The sequence below is a fragment of the Xiphias gladius genome, chromosome 6 (assembly GCF_016859285.1).
Source record: "Xiphias gladius isolate SHS-SW01 ecotype Sanya breed wild chromosome 6, ASM1685928v1, whole genome shotgun sequence".
In the NCBI taxonomy this organism is placed as follows: Eukaryota; Metazoa; Chordata; class Actinopteri; order Istiophoriformes; family Xiphiidae; genus Xiphias; species Xiphias gladius.
Window position 1 is genome coordinate 25,597,295 of NC_053405.1, and position 17,892 is coordinate 25,615,186.

The 17,892-nt window shown below is 39.9% G+C and overlaps 1 protein-coding gene across 5 annotated transcripts in view; it reads right to left on the reverse strand.

Moving 5' to 3' along the window:
- kif1aa (kinesin family member 1Aa) overlaps nucleotides 1-17,892 on the reverse strand; it is a 41,092-nt gene that overhangs the window by 14,714 nt on the left and 8,486 nt on the right. For 3 of the 5 annotated variants that reach the window (XM_040128677.1, XM_040128679.1, XM_040128676.1), the window contains exons 3-25: nucleotides 16,590-16,663; nucleotides 16,250-16,432; nucleotides 16,071-16,136; nucleotides 15,798-15,976; nucleotides 15,199-15,310; nucleotides 14,837-14,914; nucleotides 14,595-14,660; nucleotides 14,486-14,503; nucleotides 14,309-14,387; nucleotides 14,119-14,197; nucleotides 13,694-13,836; nucleotides 9,803-9,936; nucleotides 8,274-8,353; nucleotides 7,872-7,947; nucleotides 7,154-7,233; nucleotides 6,907-7,013; nucleotides 6,718-6,801; nucleotides 6,400-6,580; nucleotides 6,009-6,081; nucleotides 5,457-5,547; nucleotides 5,211-5,359; nucleotides 4,939-5,117; nucleotides 3,922-4,059 (exon numbers count right to left, since the gene is read on the reverse strand). In XM_040128677.1, the coding sequence (XP_039984611.1) occupies nucleotides 3,922-4,059; nucleotides 4,939-5,117; nucleotides 5,211-5,359; nucleotides 5,457-5,547; nucleotides 6,009-6,081; nucleotides 6,400-6,580; nucleotides 6,718-6,801; nucleotides 6,907-7,013; nucleotides 7,154-7,233; nucleotides 7,872-7,947; nucleotides 8,274-8,353; nucleotides 9,803-9,936; nucleotides 13,694-13,836; nucleotides 14,119-14,197; nucleotides 14,309-14,387; nucleotides 14,486-14,503; nucleotides 14,595-14,660; nucleotides 14,837-14,914; nucleotides 15,199-15,310; nucleotides 15,798-15,976; nucleotides 16,071-16,136; nucleotides 16,250-16,432; nucleotides 16,590-16,663 (2,449 nt within the window). Of the gene's footprint in view, nucleotides 1-2,122; nucleotides 2,444-3,921; nucleotides 4,060-4,938; nucleotides 5,118-5,210; nucleotides 5,360-5,456; nucleotides 5,548-6,008; nucleotides 6,082-6,399; nucleotides 6,581-6,717; nucleotides 6,802-6,906; nucleotides 7,014-7,153; nucleotides 7,234-7,871; nucleotides 7,948-8,273; nucleotides 8,354-9,802; nucleotides 9,937-13,693; nucleotides 13,837-14,118; nucleotides 14,198-14,308; nucleotides 14,388-14,485; nucleotides 14,504-14,594; nucleotides 14,661-14,836; nucleotides 14,915-15,198; nucleotides 15,311-15,797; nucleotides 15,977-16,070; nucleotides 16,137-16,249; nucleotides 16,433-16,589; nucleotides 16,664-17,892 lie in introns of all 5 variants that reach the window. The other 2 variants (XM_040128680.1, XM_040128678.1) reach the window with 2 other exon arrangements.

Consider the following 17,892-nt stretch of genomic DNA (forward strand, 5'->3'; position numbering starts at 1 on the left):
TGGACAACAGAACACAGAGCTGCAAAGCAACCAAACAGAAGCTGGGACTGCTCTTGCGATGGCCATGGCTGCCCTTTACTATTGCTTCGTAGGGGCTTTTCCTCACTATCTAGAAATGATGATATTATCAGGACAATTATGGGTCGCATGCAGTATTTCTTAACTTTTCTACTATACTAATGAGAGCTTGGTGAGGCTAGGGAGCATGTGTGTAAGGGTCAACTTTGAATTCTTTAAATGAATTAAAAATACTGGAAACCAGCTCAATACTCAGCTGGAGAGTTGATGTTTTCCTCATCCTGAAATAATGTTTCTTTGTATTGCTTAATGACATGTACATCATGTATGTGCCTCAATATGAAAACACTACACTAAATATCAAATGTGCAGAGCCAAACTAAACAACTGAGGCACTTCAGATTTAGATGAGGCACCATTAGATTTGAAAAAAGCTAGTAGTGACAAACACTACATTTTGCTTGAGAATAAAAATGTGGGAACAACTGCATTACAAATGTTTCTCCTTCTTGATTATTCTGTGTCTAATTTTTAGCTACAATACATGATCTTGCAGTCAAAGACCACATTTTCCACGAGCCAATAGGCGTAGACATTTAAGGGTGCAGTGTAAAAAGGGAGAGGCTTATGACAAGATTGGTGAGGTGCAAAGAAGGCATGCTCAGACAAAAAAGGTGAACAAAAATGCTTTCAACTTCTTGACTCAAAGGAATCAAAAGCAAATGGAACAGAAATCATCATACCGAACATGGCTCAGCTTGAATAAAAACTGCCAACAGCTTGATATATTATATGCTACACCAAAAACCAATGAATGACATCAGAAATCAAAAGGGCACCTCTTGGGTGAAGTGCTAATTTGTGCAAAATAGGGGCACTAGTTCATCATCAGACGTATTCAAGTAAAAATTGACAAAAAAGGTAAAAATGAAAAGACTTGTGCTCTGGCATGCCTAAAAGAGACAGCTGCAGTAGAAACCAGCTCTTTCATCTTGAGATTTTGAGTCTTCCTTGAACTCCACTTTGCTACTTCGTATGAATAATTTTCAGTCTCTTTCATTCTTATTCAGGTTTCACAGCATGGTGAGAACATTTCGCTGTGGGTTCCTGTGTTATGCAAATCAGACCTCAGTATAGTCCATGAGACATGTCAGTGCTTTGGCTAGTGAATGGTCCTCTTTAAAAGCCACTACTGTACATTTAGCCACACATAAGTGAGACACACACCTCAAGCAGCCGTTGAGCATCAACATTGCTTGAATTTTCATGGAAACAGTTAGTATGTACTGACCCACCCCTGGCTGACTAAAAGCACTTGTTTGTTAAGTAGAATTGTGACATGAGTGAAAAGCACTTAGTCTAAGATAGTGTAAAAAAAACTGTTAGCAAATAAATAAACAAAAACAAGCATCTAATTTGATGAGATTAAACAAAGACAGCAAAAGATAAACCTTGAAGCCCAGAAATGTCTACTCCAGTGTCCACTCAGTAACATATTCATGAAAAAAATATATATTACAGTGGTTTGACATTCGAGAACATTTATGTCTCAAACATTTGAGACAAAGTGGCAATGACAATTGAGACAGGGAATGGAAACTTAAGTGGATCGTTTGACTTGGAATACTAAGCAAGCATAAAGTTTTTAAGAAGATTAAATGAATGGAAATCCCTCAATTAAACGAATACAAGTAAAGTTGGTTTTCAAATCTCCATTGAAGATATCCAACTGTAATGCCCCAACTCCATGTTGACACTACAGCTATAGCTTACTTGTCCCAACTGGACAGTACAGTGGAAAATGTCTGCTTGTAAACCAAAAAGCAGGCTAATTTGGACAGAAGATCTGTTGTTGCCACATAAGAAAACAAAAGACACTCACGTGTTGCAGAAACCTTGATTTCAATTTTATGCACTCATGCAAACACAATCCAGAAAAGAGTGAGGACTTTGTGAGAAAATACTATTATACTATATCTGTATTGTCTATTGCATTTTAAGAAGTGTCTGTTCATCTGTGCTGATGTCTATCGGAAACAGACCCTGCATCTCAGCGTGAAAGAGCTAGTTTCCTCCACCAGCATGCTCCCGAAACCTCACCAACCTTCCCACTACACTGAATAATGGTGAGCGGTCGTAAAAGGGATCCTGGCCTTCGCTGGAGCCTCGGCCGAGCTCTCCCACATCATCATCATCATCATCATCATCATCATCATCATCATCATCATCATCCTCTCCCCCGAGCTCCGAGCACGGGTCGTCCAAAAAGATATCATCGTCCAGGTCCTCCAACTCCTCCAACTCCTCATCCCCTGGACCCTCCCGCTGCGAGTCAGCCAGCTCAGTAATTTCAGAGTTGGAGAGGGTCGGGGACGGGGTAGGGTCACTCGTGCGCTCGCTCATGCATGCGTTGAAAATTGGGTTTCTGATGCAGCCAGAGACATGGGAACTAGGTTAGTACAGTTAGATAGAAAGCACACACTTGTTCAAACAAGAGGGGTGGTAGAGCACCACGTGGAGTGGCCCACTGGAGAAAACCTTCAACCTTCAGAACCAAAATCGGCTTTTACTGTCCGTTTTAATGGACAGCATAAAGTGGAGACAGAGAGTATAGATGGAAGAGTGCAAACAAGCTACAATGGTTGTGAAAAGTATTTAACTGCTTATGTATAGGTAGAGGCGCCCTGTAGCACACAGATTCTTTTCCAAAGATGCCAGTCACTTCCAGGTATCACAGGAGTCAGATAGACTTACACTTGTTGGGTGATCCTATAGTCATTTAAAATTAATTCAACCCCCTCAGAGATTGCAAATTCTTTGTCGTAAACTTAAAGACTGTCTTTGGCTTTGGATAGGTCTGAGTACAAACAAATATTCAAAATAAAACTGCCACATCCAATTTCAACTTAATTAGCCTGGGCAACTACATTTCATTAGATGGGGTGGATTTGGCTACATATTACTCACCTATTGTAAATGACATATTATGAATGAGCTTACAAACAGCATATTTTTAGTGGATATTTTTCAGATTACTGCCTGATCATTTTTGCTTGTCTTGTAGGAGCTAAATGACATTGAAGGCTTGATATGCTGAATATTATGTAACATGGGCATGTGACTATGTGTAGGACCCATCTGAAAGAGAGAGAGCTTGGCAGAGTGGTTGGGAGCATGCAATGCCAAAGTGAGAGAGGAAGACACAGCAGCCCTTCAGTAGGAGGACAGAAGAAATTTCATTCTCAAATGTTTCACAGCTGATTTTTCCCCATTAAAAAAGGCAGGCCTGGCATCAACAAGCACATTTGATCGTCAATCCTGTGTGTCAAAGCTGCAAAGCTTATGTCCAGCATAAATACAGTAAATACACAATGACATCAGAAAAAAGAAATTTAAAGAAGAAACATGATTCACTCTTGAAAAAAACACATAGAATTAAAAAAAACATACAATGTACTGAAGTAAAACTAAATTTCAAATTCTGCCTGTGCAAATTTGTGATCACTGTTCTGTATGCTTATCAATAAATGATGCCCAGTAAGTCCCTCATTCAAATACAATTGTTTTATTAGTTGAAATGGTGAGATGGGATGACACTGGTGTGCTCAGAGCCTAGACTGGGAACATCAGACTTCAGTATGTAATGACAGCGACACCATAATGAAGTGGACTGTAGACTGCTTCATACTGGTGTCTCCGTCATTCATGGTTCATCAGTTGACCGCATTCACAAGATGTGGCAGTTACGGTCAACTGCCTTCCATTATGCTGAATGGATGAGTACTGTATGGTAAACACTGGGCTTCTGTTTGCTTGCTGCTGTTGTCCTTGGTATGAGCTCAGTATTAATGCAGGCCTGTCCTGTTCATATACTGTATAAGGCCAATGGTGTTCAGCATTTACCTGCCAACCAGACGGAACCAGGGGAAGCGGTCATAAAAGGGGTCACCTCCAGTCATCACATTTTCACAGTCCTCAGTGGTATTGTTGGGCACATCAGCAGCACGGTCATACATCTCTCTCATGAGATCCAGCCTCTGCCTGCAAGGATCAACAAAAATTACCACAATAGGTCGTATATACATTTATGCCCAACAGAATGGATAAATGAGAAATATTCTTGCAGTGATTAGTGTGCTATATGGGAAATTTATACCTCATAGACACTGAAAACATTTCTCTTTTTGGTACTGCAGTATATCAGAGGCTTGCAGAAATTTTTTTTTGGTAGAACAATTATTGAAGAGAATGTTTCTAGTAATTAATCTGACTTAATGAGCTACAGAGCAGCCAACCAGAATTATACAGTCTTTACATATTACAATGCTACATTGAAAGAATACGGGAAAGCTACATTTATGGCTGTATTTTAACAATATATCAGCCTCAGAATAAAAAAAAATAGTTATGTGAAGAGTTTATGCATGTTCGTGTACAGTGGCTTCAGGAAGTATTCAGTAGCCTTCACTTTCTGCACTTTATTGTGTTATAGATATAATTTTAAATTAATAAAATTGCCATTTTGCCCATCAATCTACACTCAATAACCATACTGGCAAAGGGAAAACCGGTTTTTAGAGATGTTTGCACATTTATTCAAAATTAAAAAACTGAAATCTCGCATTTACTGTTCAGACCCTTCGCTGTGGCACACCAGACTGTGGACAGGGGCATCCTCTCTCCTTTAATTATCCTTGAGACATGTCTAGACCTTGACTGGAGTCTACCTGTGGTAAACTGAACTGACTGGACATAGGTTATAAAGGCACACAACTGTTTATATAAGTTCCCACAATTCACATCGCATGTCAGGACAAAAACCAAGCCAAGAAGTCCAAATAGTCCAAACTGATTTACTCTACAACACAAGAAAGTGTGCAAAAAGAGAAGGGGTCTGAATGCTTTCTGAAGCCACTCTACCTTAGTTTTTCTAATGTCCAGTAATGGGTGGCTCCATTCTTCTGATCCTGCACCTCCACAGCCACAATGGTGCGTGGGAAGTGTCGCTTCTCTCTGTCTTTAGTTGCCTCTGGGGGCAACAGGTCAGGAGGCAGAGGGGAGTAGAGAGTGTCTGTCAACAGCACAAACTGGAACTGGACCTGCAAGGACACACAAAGCATCAGTACAGTCAAACAGCCATATTATAACATCAGTTCATACAAAGGAGTATAAATCACAGTAATATGTTGGACCTTCTTCTTGAGTTCCACGCTGATGGCATTGGCCTCCTTGAGGAAGATGGCATTTCCCCATAACAAGTCACGGAGAGAGGTGAACTGGTAGCACCTCCACTTACGAAAGCTCCACACAGCTAGCTCTCGCTCCCTCTCTGTCCATTGAACTGTGGGTCACAAGGATAAAAGATCATCATTTGGCAAGGATTTTCTTACTAACAACATAGAAATGCAGAGGTGTATGTGTTTGATTATTTGCACCACCTTCTTCCTCTGGCTCCTCCTCTTCTTCAGGGGCTTCTGGGTAATAACGGTCCACTTGCTTCTGAAGAGCTTCCAGTTTGCTCTCATAATCCTAATCCATAATAAACAATTGACTAATGAAGATCCCTGTTAAAACACCTGGTTGTGGCACATTAACAAGTCATTTAGGAACAGAGGTCAGTCGAATGAGTGATATCTCCAGTCGACTGGCATAATCATTGAAATAGAGGGCTAAGACTCATTCAAAAAATATTCATCTATTGTATATAAAGCCAGGAAAAATATTTTATGGCTTATTTTCATTTAAGATGCTGTATGAAAGATGCAGAGGAACACTAATACAATGCTTCAATTAACTTAAATTGTTTATAATATATTGCATGTGATATACAGAAAGTTATACCTAAAAGATATACTGTATCTATAGATACATCTGCAAATAACGTAATCTTAGTTAGATCTAGTTTCCTGTAGATTTAATGATTAATGCTAGCAGCACACCGATGATTTGTTCTGTGGTAAGGATACTTGCTAAGCTTTTCATTACTGTACCAATCTCTGCTGTTCCAGAAGGTTGTTGGCCTCCTCTCTTTCTTTTCGATACTGGTCCTCCAACTCCTGCAGCCTGCAGACATAAAACAAGTGAAAAAAATGGCTTGAGAAAATGATGCATCACTTCAAAGGAATCACTTTTCACTTTTAACTGGTGTCTAAAAAGTTTCTGGAGCAGCATGCCATTTACTGCGCTCTGTGCAGCAGGCTTGTATAATGTGTCAGCTATAAAAACTTCAGTTAACAGTAGTATTATTCCTCTTTCCCTCCTAGTTTACTTGTTGTAATCTGTTGCTGCTTTCCACTATATGGTTGTGAGACCCTTTTTACTACCTACACAGCTGTTCTTTAAAAAAATTAAGTTGTATGGCTCGGTATTTCCCCAACGTACCTCTGTTCCATTTCCTGTTTCATGTCAATGCCCTGTTTCTCCAGCAGCTCCCTCTGGGCAAAGGCCCAGTCCACAGGCTCAGCAGGTGTCTCAGCACAGGGGGTCCTCTCCCTCTCAGCCCTAGCCTGCACAGGGTGGTTGAATCGGAACACATGGCTCTTCCCCAGGATGATGCGATTTCCTGTAAGGGTATCAAAAATCAGAATGAAGTAAGGTAAATGCATACATAAAGAGCGCACAACATACATGTTGGTACTAGGTACTATGAGGCCGGTGTGGTGAAAATGAGGAAGACAAAGAACAAGAGCGTTTACTGACCTGATTTCAGGACAGTAGGCTCTGTCACTCTCTTTCCGTTGACATAAGTCTCAGCTCCTTCACATGGCTCCAGCACAACCACTGCTTAGGAACAGAGAGTGACAATGTAAAGCTTCACCTCCTGTCTGTCAATATTAAACTGTGATATACACAACTTCAAGCCTGTGGAGCAATATAAAGATCCCTCACTTTCTCCCACTGGACCAGCAGAACTAGTAAAGGTGCAGTGCTCATCCTTGATGAAGTGGCCACTGAGGACTATATCCTGACGACTGCTGGCATCTAAACGACCAACCCTAATAAAACAAAAGGTGACAATATGAGAGCAAGCAATTAATACACTTCATCTGAACACTCTTTGCTCTTTCAAGATACCATTAAAGTGAGTAATATTTCTCTTGAGGTAATATTACATTGTAAAATGTCAGTATCTAACCTGGTGATCCCGTCTTTAATGTAGTACAGCAGGCATTCAGACATCAGAGGATCCTCATTGAGGTTCACCAAATGAGGCGTCTGACACAAAATAAGGAATAATTTACTCATTGTAGAAATGGTGAGTAATATACATAAATTGTTTATTATCCGTATGTTGTTTACAATATAACATATGCATATTGTGCACATCAGAGGGCTGAGAAGCAATCTCTACCAGTAGGAAACAATCAGTAACAGTTAAAACCATGCAGTCAGATTCACTCCCACAGCTTCACAACAGCAGTGTTTAATGTAGTCTCAGACAGATGTTATGGGGCTGCAGGCAAACAGCCATAAATCACTGAAATGGGGGTACTACCATTATCTTTTCCCCCATGTTTACACCCATTGCTGCCTTTAGCGCAGTTAGGGAGTGTTTGAAGTGACTAATGAAGTAGATTTAAGATAACACTTAATGAAAAAGAGAAACCCTCCTCTGATCTGCCTTGGTGAGGCTCTTGTGTAAGTGAGACTAAGAGCACTCAGAGAAGAAGACAGCTTTAAACACTTCACAGCCACAAACCTCGTTGGGGGAAAACAGCCCAACTGTGTCGATAAATACAGGCTGGGGCTTTCTAGGGCTATCGGAGGGCTTTGGGGTACATAAACAAGCATTTTAGTCAGTCATTTTTATGGTTAGTCTTACATCACAGAGGAGTTTTGGAAGTGTCTCATACCTTCTTAGGGGAGAACACACCAACTGTCCCGCCATCTTCTCGCATTGCTACACCCATTTCTGCCAGCAAGGCCTCTCTGTGGATGAATGATGAATGTTTTATACAATACAAAAACAATATTCTTAACTATATTGTAAAATATTTTACATTCTGCAAGATTCTTAAGTAATCTTCAGCATAGACTCAACATGTTCTGTTTTCAACATTACCAGTTCATTCTTTGATGTTATTTCTGTCTGTTGTAAGCCATTTTATGTTGTAAGCCTATTGTGTTCATGAATCCTTGTCTTTTTATTTGTTTGTTTTGACTAAGATTCTTTTCTAAGAGAAAAACTGAATCTCAAAAAGGATTTTGCCATTAAAATAAAATAAAATATAAAAATTGAATATTGCATAACTAACCTTTCCATTCTAATGGCCTCGGTTCGGCGAAGTTTCTCTTCCCAAGTTTCATTGAGTTCAGCAATGATTTTCTCTGTTTCCTGACATTTCAAAAGACAGTGGTAAGCAGTCGTTTCAAGGACATGTGGTGTGGTGATGTTGTTCTACATATTTTGGTCAACAAATCCCATGCAAAGCCCAAAACCAACAATGAATTGATCCTAATAACAAGTATTGTCTGTAAGACAACGCTGGGTGTAGCCTTTTCCTCTGTGGCGTAGAGTTTGTCCCAAAAATATTAAAAACACATCAATGAGCCACATTGTTGCACTGGGTGAAATGTTCCTTTACTACCATGAACACATAAACTGTAGTTTATTTTGAGTAATTCCCACATACACTGTAGTACTGCTGTAAATTTTCAATAGAACACCATATCTGTGTCTGAAAATAGGCCCCAACAAATGCACTGTTTTCTCTGACTGAATAATGTTCGCTAAAAACTACAGTGACCAGATGTTTTATGACTTTTTTAAAAAATTTTTTAATAATAACACTATAAAGAGGGGGCAAACTGACTTAGGGGGTTTAATGTGCTGACTGTCATGTGTGGCTCTGCTCCTTAGGTCATGTTTTTCTTAGTTTTGTCATTTGTTGTAGTCTTGCCAGTTTTATTTTGGCATCAGTGACTCTTCCTTGTTTCAGATCCCCACTTCCTGCCCTCGTGTGTTTCCCTCCTTTGTGGTTGTCTGCCCGTACCCCTGATTTGGGTCACCTGTGTCCAATTGACTCCCCTCTCTTAGTGTATTTAGTCTCTGTGCTCCCTTCACTCTGTGCAATTTCATCTTTGTTCCTTGTGACAAGTGGTCCAGCATTCTCCTAGTGTTAGTGTTCCTGGTTTTTGTTAGTACATAGCCTAGTCTTGACCTCGTCTTTTGCCCAGCCCTTTTGTATTTGTTTGCCTGCCCTGTTTTGCCTGCCTGTGTGCTGACCTTTTTCCAAGTAAAGACTTGGATTTTTGCGGAACCCTGAACCGTGCCCCAAGTGGTGTGTTTGACTCCACTTGTGTTGTGGTTGCCAGTGTCTCAGCTGACCATGAACTGAAATGCCCCATTAAAGTCAGGCCAGGGACCTTTGTTGCACATCATTCCCTATATCTCTCTCTCCTGAGTTCCTCTTATCCCTCTAATGTTGATTCTCACATACAGGCATAAAATAGCAAAAAAAATTAATAAAAAATAACTTTTTTTATTAAAGATTTACATCTTCAATAGGAATGACTGGGCGAGGCTGGGGAAGTCAGAAAGTATTGACCACACTGGTTTGGTGTTTTCATGAGATTTGTCCACAATAGCCTTATACTTTAACTACTGAGATGCTTACAATTACAAATGCTTGGTAAATGAAACTGAAGATTTACCGGCAAATGATCTGACAATATGCAAAAAATGAACATTTGGAATATCTAATATGTGCATGCAGTGCAACTACACTACCAAAGCAGAGTGTGTTTGAAGGTAAAACTGTTCTGTATGTTATCACGTGCTCACCTTCAGCCTCTCAATCGCCTCCTCGCTGCCTGGGCTGAACATAATGCGGTCGTGCAGACTGGCAATGGATCCAGCACGACTGGACAAGGCTGAGAGAGACGGAGAGGGGCTCATCCCCGTCATGGCATTGGTCACTGTGGAGAGATCATCCCTTTGATTCACAGCTTGGCCTTTATTGTTATTGTTCTTGTAATCGGATAGGTCTGTCGGGGTGGGAAAGGGCGCGGGGAGTGTACAGGAAGTGGGGTTGGGATAATCGATAATAGGGAATAAAGAAAAAATGGAAAAATGCAGACAGATAAGGAAGAGAAAAGAAGGGAGAATAGAAAAGAAAAAAGAAAGAAGATATGTGGTTTGAAACAAATCTAACTCACAGAGAGAAATTTGCTGCTAGCATACAAGCGAGGGCAGCACCAGTGGAAAGCCACACGCAAAGAAGACCAACTTAAAAGATGCAACAAGGAGGCCATCCAGCCGTGACCAAAGAAAATGCAGCTATAACTCGAAAACTTCAAGCAGAGCATCGTATGCCGGACCATTCAAAAACAAGAAACTGTAAATTTGACATATATATATATATGTATGTGTGTGTGTTTGTGTATATTATATATATATATATATATATATATATATGTACTGTTCATCTGCCATTTGAGATAGAAAATCTAGTATGAGACAGGGAGTAAATTGCTCATTCCCAATCAAGCATCTTAAACAGCAAAAATAAAATTAGTCATCATGTATGGAAAATAAAATACGTAAGCCTATGTGCAGAGATAAAATGACGCATTTGTAATAGGGTTGTATTTCATGCAGAGAACATTGGGAAGCCAGAACTTCCAATTACAATCATTATTTTAAGATTATATTGAGCAGCAAGATGCATTTAATGCTCAGTGTGCTTGTCTACAATTAACAATGTCAAACAAATTACTGAAAGTAGAAATCCATAGCCTATCGTAATTAGTCTGTTTTCTATTTATAAAAATAGTCTACCAAGAAACCCGATTTTACATCACGTTCCCTGTTTTCTGTAAACTGTCTTATCTTGGCATTGTTGTGGCACCTCAAAGGCCTATGCTAGATTCTCCAAAATAAAGAACATCAACCCTGCAGCTGCTACTATGGCAACACAGAGCAATAAATTGGGAAACTGTATCACACCCATCCATCTGGACAGGCTGGTGCTCGCCAAGATGGATCACATAATATCGCCTTCGCAGTGCAGTTAATGAAGTCATGTATTATGAAAAGACAGTAAAACTTTATGGCATAAAATGAGATGACTACGTCAAAGATCCAATATTATGCAAATGATTATTCTCTCTCTGTGACTGAAGGCTGCATTATCGTGTTATGTTTACTGCATGCTCTCCTTTATTGTTGCCAACAGGAGGGGACAGAGCCAGACAGACCCTGCAAGGGAACTGGGAGGCTACAGTTTCTACATCAGGGAAATTAAAGATAGGGATGAAACATATCTCATTATACCATCGTCCATAACCTTCCATATTGTATTGTTCTGCTTTGTTGCTTCATGAACAGCTAAGCTCTGTCCCACCAATGCCACAGCTGCGAAGCCATACACAGATCTCTACAGCACCATGACATGGCACATACAGTTTGGTCCATAAGGACCTGAAGATTGGAGCCAAAATGACAAAACCTGAAAATCAACCTTAGACCTGGACTACGTGATATATATATATATAAATACCGCATTAGCATTACCTCAATTACTCATGATATTGTGGTGCTGCAGAGAACACAGAAAGGCTACTATTTACTGTCACAGTAAGCGCTGGTGATGCTAAGCTGCTGCAAGAGCAAAAGCAAAAGCCAGAAAACACACATTTCAAACCCTCTATCTCTGCACCAGACGCTCGATATGCTAGGAGAAGAGAAGATAAAGAGTAACAGAGAGAGAGAGAGAGAGAGAGAGAGAGGAGAGAGAGAGAGAGAGAGAGTGAGAAAGACAGTGCAACACCTATAGATAAAAATGTTCATAGATTAAAACATTCACTTATCATATGATGAATACCTGAGCCGTTCAGTCAATATAAATAAATATGAATTTGGCTCCACCGCTCTCATGGCATAATATTATGCATAGCTCAGATATTTTCATTTTTGATCACATTTTTCTCAGATCACATACTGTATGTTCTCACTGAAATGCTCCACAACAATGGATATGAAAAAAGAAAAAAAATTTGTGATAACTATAAAGGGGCAATGTGTAAGAATGGCCAACTGTCAAATTCATACTCCACACAAATAGGGGACAGTATATTACCTGAAAGTTGGGATGCTGGGGTGCAATTGAAAAGGGATGTATAGAGATGCCTTTAGAGGGAAAGCCCAACCTCACGCTCTGGCGACTTTCTTCTACTAAAAGTTGCTAAGGTTTGTCCAAAAAGTCGCTAGATTTGTTGTTTGGTTCCAGGACTGTGTTCACTGACCACTCACAGCCAAGTTTCAACCTTCACCCTCACGTTGAGCTACCGTTAGCTTGAATAAATCTAACTTCAGCATAGGGCAGTTGCTGACATTTTGCCAAACCTTCATGGATTTGTGAATAATGTTTTCCACACAGGTTTACCTTGCAATCTGATTATATAACTGTTATTGTTGTCTTTTTCTTTGGTGATTAGTAGTAGACTGACAAAAAACAATTTCACACCCAGTCTGCCCAGTCAGAGAGACAAAGAAGATGTAGTGGTGGCAGGAGTGGTGGACGAGCCACGAGAGGTCGAGGAACGCGAGGGAGAGCAGCTCGAGCAGCAGCATCAATAGCTGAGCTTGAGGAAAGAGTGGAAGATGTTGCAGAGAGAGGATGGCTGCAACACCGGTTTATAGCCTACTCACAGTTATTACTTCTTCATTCTCTTATGTTCGACTGAGGGCAGATTGGATGCTATAGTGACTCACTATCTCCTCTTGAGGTACAACATGGTATTACAATACGGGATGGGCCAGGGCTAGCTGGTTAGCATGCTAACTCCACTAGATTTCTCTGCAACACAATACATAGACGTCTTTGACACAGCGTCAAAACTGTTATTCTTCACATTCTGTTGAAAATCTTAGTTAATTTTTGAATGTTTTAACCTAAGACACTTACATATAGCCCCTTTAAAGCTGTGTCCAGATACAACGTGAAACAAATTTTGATCTTGTTTGATGGTGCAGCAGGATCTACAGCTCTCTCAATCTCCTCAACCACTTCCAATGAAGAAAGGGACAAGATGCATTCGTGTCTTGTTGTTGGCCTGTGTTATTTGGCTTGTGTAATAGCATGACCCATCCTGACTAGGTTGTTCCACGAGCATTAACTGTTCCTCTATCAGTTTAACTCCGACTAAATGAAAGCATATGGCATAACAGGTGGGGCAGCACAGGAGTAGAGCCTAAACATGGTTTTCAATAAATACTGTATGTATCCTTTTCAACTTGAAGAACACTAACGTCAGCTAGTTTGTCTTGCTAGGTCCAGAAGCTACTGCCTGAAACCCTACCCAATCTCTTGTCTGTTTTTTACTACAACATGGGAAGAAATTGTATGTTGGTCCAACTGCAATCTAAAAAGAATTTGTATCTACTCATTTCCATTTATGTCTTCCCATTGATTTTTCTGCACTGATTCTTAATTTGCTTTCTATGCTATCTGAACACACTTCAACATACACAATATTTGTGAGCATAAGGAGAATAAAAGTGCAGTGCTTGTGAGGGGAACTATTTAGGTTGAAGTGAGGCTGATAATATTGTCAGTTTATCACTGACAATATTGTGCCCACTTAGGAAAGAGGTCTTAAACCATTGCAAGCAGTCTGAAATGCATCTAGAGATAACACCAATGATCACATAAATCCAACAAATGATTCTCACTCTCAATGATGTCACCCAGGCCCTGGGCGTAGAGTAGATCTTTCAGACGAGACACCTCCTCCTTCAGTTCACGCACCAATCTGTTGTTGGGATCCTCATTGATGACAGCGTTACAGCGAATCTGTTTTGCGCGGTCTGCGTACCTGTGGGTATAAGGGAGGGATCAATGAGCATGCTGACACAGGTGACGGACACACACACACTTACAATTCCCCCTAACAGCACACAACCACATGATTCTGCAGCCTGGCACTGTGGCTGCAACTCGTGAAGGGTGCTTGAAATGTGAAACTGATGCAAGCTGCAGAGGAAAATGCATATTATGTAACACTTGGTCTCACTGGCATCATTGTCCTTCAAAGCTACATTAATCAGCTGTGTAGGAGGGAAAAGATGCAGCAGAAAATGCGTTGTGTAATCTCTACCTGAGTGTGCTGAGGGTCTCATCGTAGTTGATATCAGCTGGACTCAGGGCAGCTACCATCGCAGTACGAGAATTCCCCCCTGACAGAATGTAGAAAAGAGATTGATTAGAACATGGTTGGTTATGTTTGTCAAGAGCTAATGGATTATCAAAATATTAGCCTGTCACAAAGAGAAATATTGTGTTCATACCCAAATTTTCTCTCAGCAGCCAGGTCAAAACTGAATCTCTATAGGGGATGAAGCTTTCCGCTTTTTTCTTCTTTTTATTCTGTGTATTAAATTAAATGAAGGCATTTAGGTTAAGAAAAATAACGCATAAATTAATGAAAATTATACATAATTTAAATACATCATTGAATAAATTACCTTATTCGGCCCAGAGTCCTAAAATGAAGTAGACAGTAAAATTAACATGTTTATTCTACATAATATCTGCTTCATCTGACAATGTACAATATGCAGATAAAATACATACCACTTCTGCCAAAGCAGAGATGACTTTCCCCAGTGTAGTTAGAGATTTGTTTATATTTGCTCCTTCCTGTAATAGAGCAAAAGAGGCAGAGAATAAGCTTTACATTATCAGTATATACCCACTAATAGACTGCCTTACTATGAATTTAATCATATTTGTTTCCCCCATAGGCAAGTAAATTTTTGTTTTCACATGTTAGCTGTTTCAAGTATGTAAAATGCAGTGGAGGAAAACATTTTCACCTTAAGCCTTGTCCCTTTGGCTCCAGTAGAATCTGCCCTCTCACTGCCGGCCAAATCCACCAAACTTACTTTGCTGACCTACAACAGAACATCCAATAAATAGGCTCAAACAAATAAAATGCAACAAATCAACTGACATCAAAAAAGCTAAAGCTATTCATCTTCATTCAAGAGGCAGTTGTCTTAAAAAAAAAAAAAAAAAAGGCTTTACAATGGTTCAGTATCACGTTGACCTTCAAGCAATCATTGATTTCCAATTTACAACAAGATTTAAATCACTGTAATCAATCAGCTTATAGATAAGCAGTAGTAACAGATCAATGTTAAATAAGTTCACACAGGATGTGAAAGCACCCCTATACCTTCTCAGAAGTGTTGTCAGTCTCAGCATCAAGGCGTTTCTGAGTGAATATGATGTTAAAGACAGCGTGTGAGCGACTGCTTGTCTCATTCATGTTGGTGGCAGCCACAGTCCTGCAGCGACAGTGAATACATTTGTATCAGTTTGTTTGGCAAGCTGTTTGTTTGCCCCATGTTTATCCAACAAGGAGGACATGTTTCTTGATATGGATGTGCAAAATGGCTAGTCTTGCCATTAATATTGTAGGTACAACGAACACAATCAGAAAACATTGTTAAAAGTGAATTAGTTTGAATATAAATAATTAAATCAGTTGAATCTGTGTGCAATATAAAGAGCCTGAATTTCAGTCGTTACATTTTTGCACAGCTCTAACCTCTTCCCCTTTATCAGAAATGTATTTGATGATGTAGTAGTGTTTAATTTGTATCTTGACATATTTAAACTCCTAGTATGTGCCATTTTTTTTTTTGCCATTTTTGTTTCATTTTAGTTTTGGCATTCTACAGATTCACTGTTATTAACCAAATGTGGGTTCATTAGTCGATGTACTGACAAAAAAAAGAGTGAAGTGACTGAATGAATGGACAGCTCCATCACCTGGCCTTGTTGCCAGAGTCCATCAGGTCCTGGATATCATTGTAGGAGGTGACAGCCAGCTTGGACAGGTCCTCCACATAGGGTCCCATCAGAGGATGTTCTCTTACACGCAGGTGCCCTTTGTTTTTGGGGTTCAGCAAGTCTCGCACACGTTCACAGTAGATTTCCATGTAGCTTACCTGTCCACATTCATAATATTAGCTTGAACACATAACATGTGACGAGTTCAGGTATACTGTATATACACGGGGTGCCGCGGACACCTGTACTTACCTCCACAGAGTAGGACATGCTGTTGTCTGTATTGTCATTGATCTTAGTGAAAAGATCTTCACACATCTGGAAGGGGGGAAATGACAACATTATTTCCAAAGCTGATGCATCTGAGGAATTCAGAATCATCTTTCCTTTGATTTATTATCAGTGCTGGTCATGTATTTGTAAGTCTGTACCAGGGGAATGATTCCTTGTTGATCCTTGACATCCTGTTTCCCCATCATGGTGTAGGACTTGCCAGCACCTGTCTGACCATAAGCAAAGATGCAGACGTTGTAGCCCTCGAAGGCGTGCAGCAACATTTCCTCTCCGATGTCTTTGTATACTTGCATCTGAGAGGCATAATTGCTGTCCGCGGGCTGTGGACAGAAATCAATAATCAGCCATGTAAATCTTGAAATTCCTTGTAAATCTGACACACACAACACAAAGCGATCCATAATAAACCAGATGTGTGTGTGTCTTTGTTGAGGTGTCTCTGTAACAGTTGTGCTGTAGGGGTTCAGAAATAGTTACCGAGGTGTGGGACCAGTAGGAGTAATCAAAGTTGAAGCTCTTGTTGTCTTTGGCCTGCTTGGGGTTGATGATGGCTGAAAGACAGGACAAGGAACACAGGTCAGTGGGAGGGCTGAGAGCCGTCCACGTGAAACTGTATCTGAGCTGGGTCGGTGTCATGTTGCTACAAGAGCTCAAAAGGCTGTTGTCGCCTCTTCTTTCTATACCGATAGTCATCTTTAGCATTTAGGCCTCTTCTCTACAGTGAAACATAAGACTGCAGGGGTTTTGGGACAAGAACCTTATAGCATTTTTTGGAAGGTGAATGCAAGAATGCTGAGAAAACATTCTCCCCCACTGGAAGTAATAGCATAGGATGAAAAACACACACTGTGGTATATCAGTTGCCTTTAGCTTCTTGTTTATCTTGGCATAAAAATAGGAAATCATTGCCATTTGCCATTGTCAGAACTATGATTGCCATAATCATAGTTCTGAGTAAGTTTGCTCACATTAAAGGATTTTTATTTGGACGGCTCAAATCAAACCTACAGGGATATATAAACAATAAAAAAGTTATTTTTTTGAATATTGAATAAATCACTAAGAAAATATACTTTATGGGTTACAGTGAAATGATATAGAGGGACTCACTACTAGTCAAGATTTTAAGTTTGATTTCAACTTTTGAAATGACATGAATCAAACTCTTAACATACAAACTTGCAGATTTATGTAAACAGCTGAGAGTAGGAAACAGCGTGCACATCAAAACAAGATTAAAAGTCTTAAGTATGGCCCTGCAGACGGCTCTGTCAAGCTATAACTGTCATTATACACTAGAAAACAAAATTATTGGTTAAAAAAGAGACAACTTTGCCATCCTTATTTCCTTCTTCCAGTGGTACAGTCTGGCCTGATGGTGGTGCCACGTGAAAAGGCCATGTTGTTACCTACCAGGTTTCTACAGTATAGTGGCCATTTTAGAACAGCTCAGACTCAGCTTGTCAGGCTCAGCTCATCTTTCAACAGTCTAAGCATGAAACAACCCTCAGCCCTGAGCTGCATTTTGTCAGTCTAAATTATCCTTTGTTAGCCCTCTGACAAATTCTACCTTTGTAAATCTTATAATATTTATTTTTTTTCCCAGACTGTCAGACAAGTGTTTATATAATATAAGGGCTTCCTGTGTTCCCCACCTGCACTGTAAATCACAGGTGTCTGTTTAGCAATGATAAAAAATGGGTCAAATCTTACTGTCAGCCATTAAGACTTCAATCTATCTACTCACACATGAAAATACCTTTTACCATTACAAATTCAT